The sequence below is a fragment of the Gavialis gangeticus genome, unplaced genomic scaffold (genome assembly GCF_001723915.1).
Source record: "Gavialis gangeticus isolate Ggan-Ray unplaced genomic scaffold, GavGan_comp1, whole genome shotgun sequence".
In the NCBI taxonomy this organism is placed as follows: domain Eukaryota; kingdom Metazoa; phylum Chordata; order Crocodylia; family Gavialidae; genus Gavialis; species Gavialis gangeticus.
In genome coordinates this window covers 89,495,205-89,498,387 of record NW_017729024.1, presented here as the reverse complement: position 1 = coordinate 89,498,387, position 3,183 = coordinate 89,495,205, and the positions used below count along the sequence as shown (strand labels likewise).

The following is a 3,183-nucleotide window of genomic DNA, read 5'->3' as shown; positions in this document are numbered from 1 at the left end:
ATCCTAATGTCTAAGCTGAGGGAATTAGGCCGCAGAGATGCAGCAGACTTTTTATTGAAGGCATCACCTGTATTCAAAATCAGTTTAGATGCTAATGGCCAAGAAGCCTATGCTTCAAGTTGTAACAGTGGGACATCTTATAATTCAATTAGTTCAGTAGTGTCACGGTAAGAACAGAAGTTTTGCATGGACATTATTTCTTTCAAACTAGAGAAAGTGTAAAAGTTACAGTATAATAGAGGTTCTCTATATATTAATTTATAAGCTTCTGTGTGGAAGGATTTTTATCCTGCATCAGCACCACCTTTTTATGTGAATAATCTTTCTACTTTTAACTGTGAACTGTTGCTTTTTACTTTAGCTATTAAAAGGCTGGTGTTCTAGTGTTCTACAACTCTTGTTTTGGATATACAATGTGCTGCTGCTTAATACTGCCATTTTAACTTGGAAGGAGAACTTTTGGAAGATGTACTATTAACTGTTTTTTAAAGCATTTCAGTTTTCCTAAAAAGAGAAAAAATTGCACATTGATCTAAAATGTGTGTTTCTTACTCCCTGTTTCTTCCTTTCATCATGTCCTCCACTTAACTTTTATATTTGTAGGGTGTGGGGATGGAAAGCCCAACAAGATTTACAGCCAGTTTGCTTGACTTTAACACCATATTTATAAATGAAAAAGTGAGTGCCTTTTGCAGAAGAGGGTGTGGTTGAATTGAATGATCCTGTTGAAATTAAAAGACGCTACCTCTGTTTCACTTAAACTATCTGCATGCTGGTCGTTGCTAGTGGCACTTGCCTCTGGTTTTTTTCTGTGGTTTAAGACGTTTGATAATGAGTCATTATTGTACAAAGAGTTTTCACGTCAGTATGGTGGGTATTGATACATAATACTTAATCAGCTTTGTTTTTAGTTGGACCATGATTTATTTGAAAATCTATTGAAACCTACCCACTGTCACGCTTCATTATTTCAACACATCTCAGGTAAAAGAACACATGAATTGTGGAGTTTGCAAAGACACGTGCGAAATGCTAAATACTGCAGAATAGTATTGTATAGCTATCAGTTGTCGTTTGTGCATAGCAAATGGTTTTCTGCTATTAGATCCTAGTTTGCTTATTTCCTCTACTTGAAGATTTTAAAAAAGGAAGCAAAGTTTCTTGCAATGAGAACTTTAAAACGTATATGAGGGAACAAGACCCATTCTTCTGTTCGGAAAAGCATGTAAAATTAATGGTGCAATGTGTGTGTGCGTGCGTGTGTGTGTATATATACTGTATGTATATATATTAATACTATTTTTCCTTAATCTTTTAAGATGTAGTAAAATTTTAAAGGATTTTTTACAAATAAACTGTTGCTTGTTGCATCTTTTTCATTACTTCATCATTTCTCATCACCTTCACATTTTCTGTCCCACAAAAATATGTCCCACTTTTGTATGTTTTTATGGGGGGGGTTGTTGATTTTAGACTTGCAAGTCTTGCTTGTCATGGTATTGAGCTGTTCCTGTAAGTTCTGAATACCTTCCAGTCAACTGCACTCCAACCCCACTGCAGTAGGAGTGTGGGGCTTGGGACATCTTGCAGTATGATTCTGTAAAATAACTACAACTCTGAGGAAGGGAAAGTATTTTTGTTTTCTCACCTGTGGGCTCCATACAAAAGATGAGGTCTGCTTTTCTTTTTCTTTTAAAAAAAACAAGCCAAAGGAGTAGAGCGAAACAATTTTTCCTTTTATCTGCACATACAGAGAATAAAATAGAAAATGGTGGATCTGCCATCAAGGGCAGCATCCCACATTATTGAGTCTCCTCCAGCTGGCAGATGGGGAACTCTAATAACAATTGATTGGCCTTTATATTAATGGGCATAGTTTTTTCTAAATTCACTGTTCATTACTGGATGAGTTGGAGTTCTAGGACTTGGAAACAACCAGCAGTCTTAACAAGAATTTTTAAAATGTATCTTTGCACTATAGAATTATCTTTATTAAATTCTATATTATAAACAGCTTAAACACCTAATGGTATATTTACAGAATGGTTTTTAATGCAAATTTCTAAGATAAGTGGCTAATGGTCACAGCGGTTAGAGGTTTAGGCTTTGCCTATAGATAAAAGGGTTTGCCAGTATAGATTGTGCTGTAAACCCCTCGAGTAGGAATCCATCTTATATTAGCAAGAGTGCCTTATTCCCTTATATTTAAATCATTCCTGAAGAGAATGAGCAATACCAGCAAAAGGCTTTTTGGCCCATATAACTGTGCCTACCCCGGTGCTTTTGAAAGCATGGTTGTGACACTTAGGAATGTGCTTTTTTTTTTGGCTTTCAACCTTTTTGGATCCGCATACCCCTGGCAGCCAGAAGCCAAGCAGGGGAGAGGGGTGGCGTGTGGCCACTGCATGCAACCTTCCCCTGCCTTCTGCATCCGGCCAGGCAGGCAGCACTTTTGCAGCAGCGCAGGATGGTACATGGAGGCGCAGGATGGTGTGTGGTGGCCCCTAGCTGTGTTAGCAAAACCTTTTAAAAGTAGAGCAAACATTGGACTCTAGGCAAAGCTTTTCAAAACTGCTACTAAACTCAGCGCAACCATAATTAATCAAGATAAAAGTACTTTCATGTGAGACAGCCATGTGCATGATGCCTGATTTTCTGCCAGTGGGATGAGTCTCTCAATGAGGTGTAGCCCTGCCTTAAAACAGTGCATATTCTTTGTTCTCCATTGCCACACCAACAGATTTGAAAATGGATGTCTAGAGTTGAGGCTCCTAACATATATATATATATCCCTTCCTATTCCCTTCCCTTCCCTCCCTGTTCGTATTCTCTGGTAGTGGTTGCAATACCATTCACCCATTTATGAGGTTCTCACTCCTCTTGTATTGAGCCTCTTCTGCATGTACCAACTTCCCTTGACTTCATTCACAGTATCCTCTAGAGCCATGTGAAACAGCATCGTTCCACTTCGACTTCCATTTCAAAGGAATAGTGTTTCATTTAGAGTTTTGTTTCGTTTTGAAATCACTGTTCTGTTTCATTTTGTCAAAACTGTTGCTGTTTCACTGTTTTGCCGATAGGGTATAATGGGGAATCATAAAATGCAGCAGGCAGGTAGATTAGGGGCTTGCCCGTACCCCCAAGAGGGCTGCAGGAGCTGTACCCCCAATCTGCCTGCCGGAT

The 3,183-nt window shown here is 38.6% G+C and overlaps 1 protein-coding gene across 2 annotated transcripts in view; it reads left to right on the top strand.

Moving 5' to 3' along the window:
- DAPK1 (death associated protein kinase 1) overlaps positions 1-1,375 on the top strand; it is a 225,402-nt gene extending 224,027 nt beyond the window's left edge. The window contains exon 26 of one of the 2 annotated variants that reach the window (XM_019517361.1): positions 29-1,375. In XM_019517361.1, the coding sequence (XP_019372906.1) occupies positions 29-171 (143 nt within the window). In that variant the 3' untranslated portion in view covers positions 172-1,375. The remainder of the gene's footprint in view (positions 1-28) is intronic. The other variant, XM_019517360.1, reaches the window with a different exon arrangement.
- Positions 1,376-3,183: the final 1,808 nt, after the last annotated feature.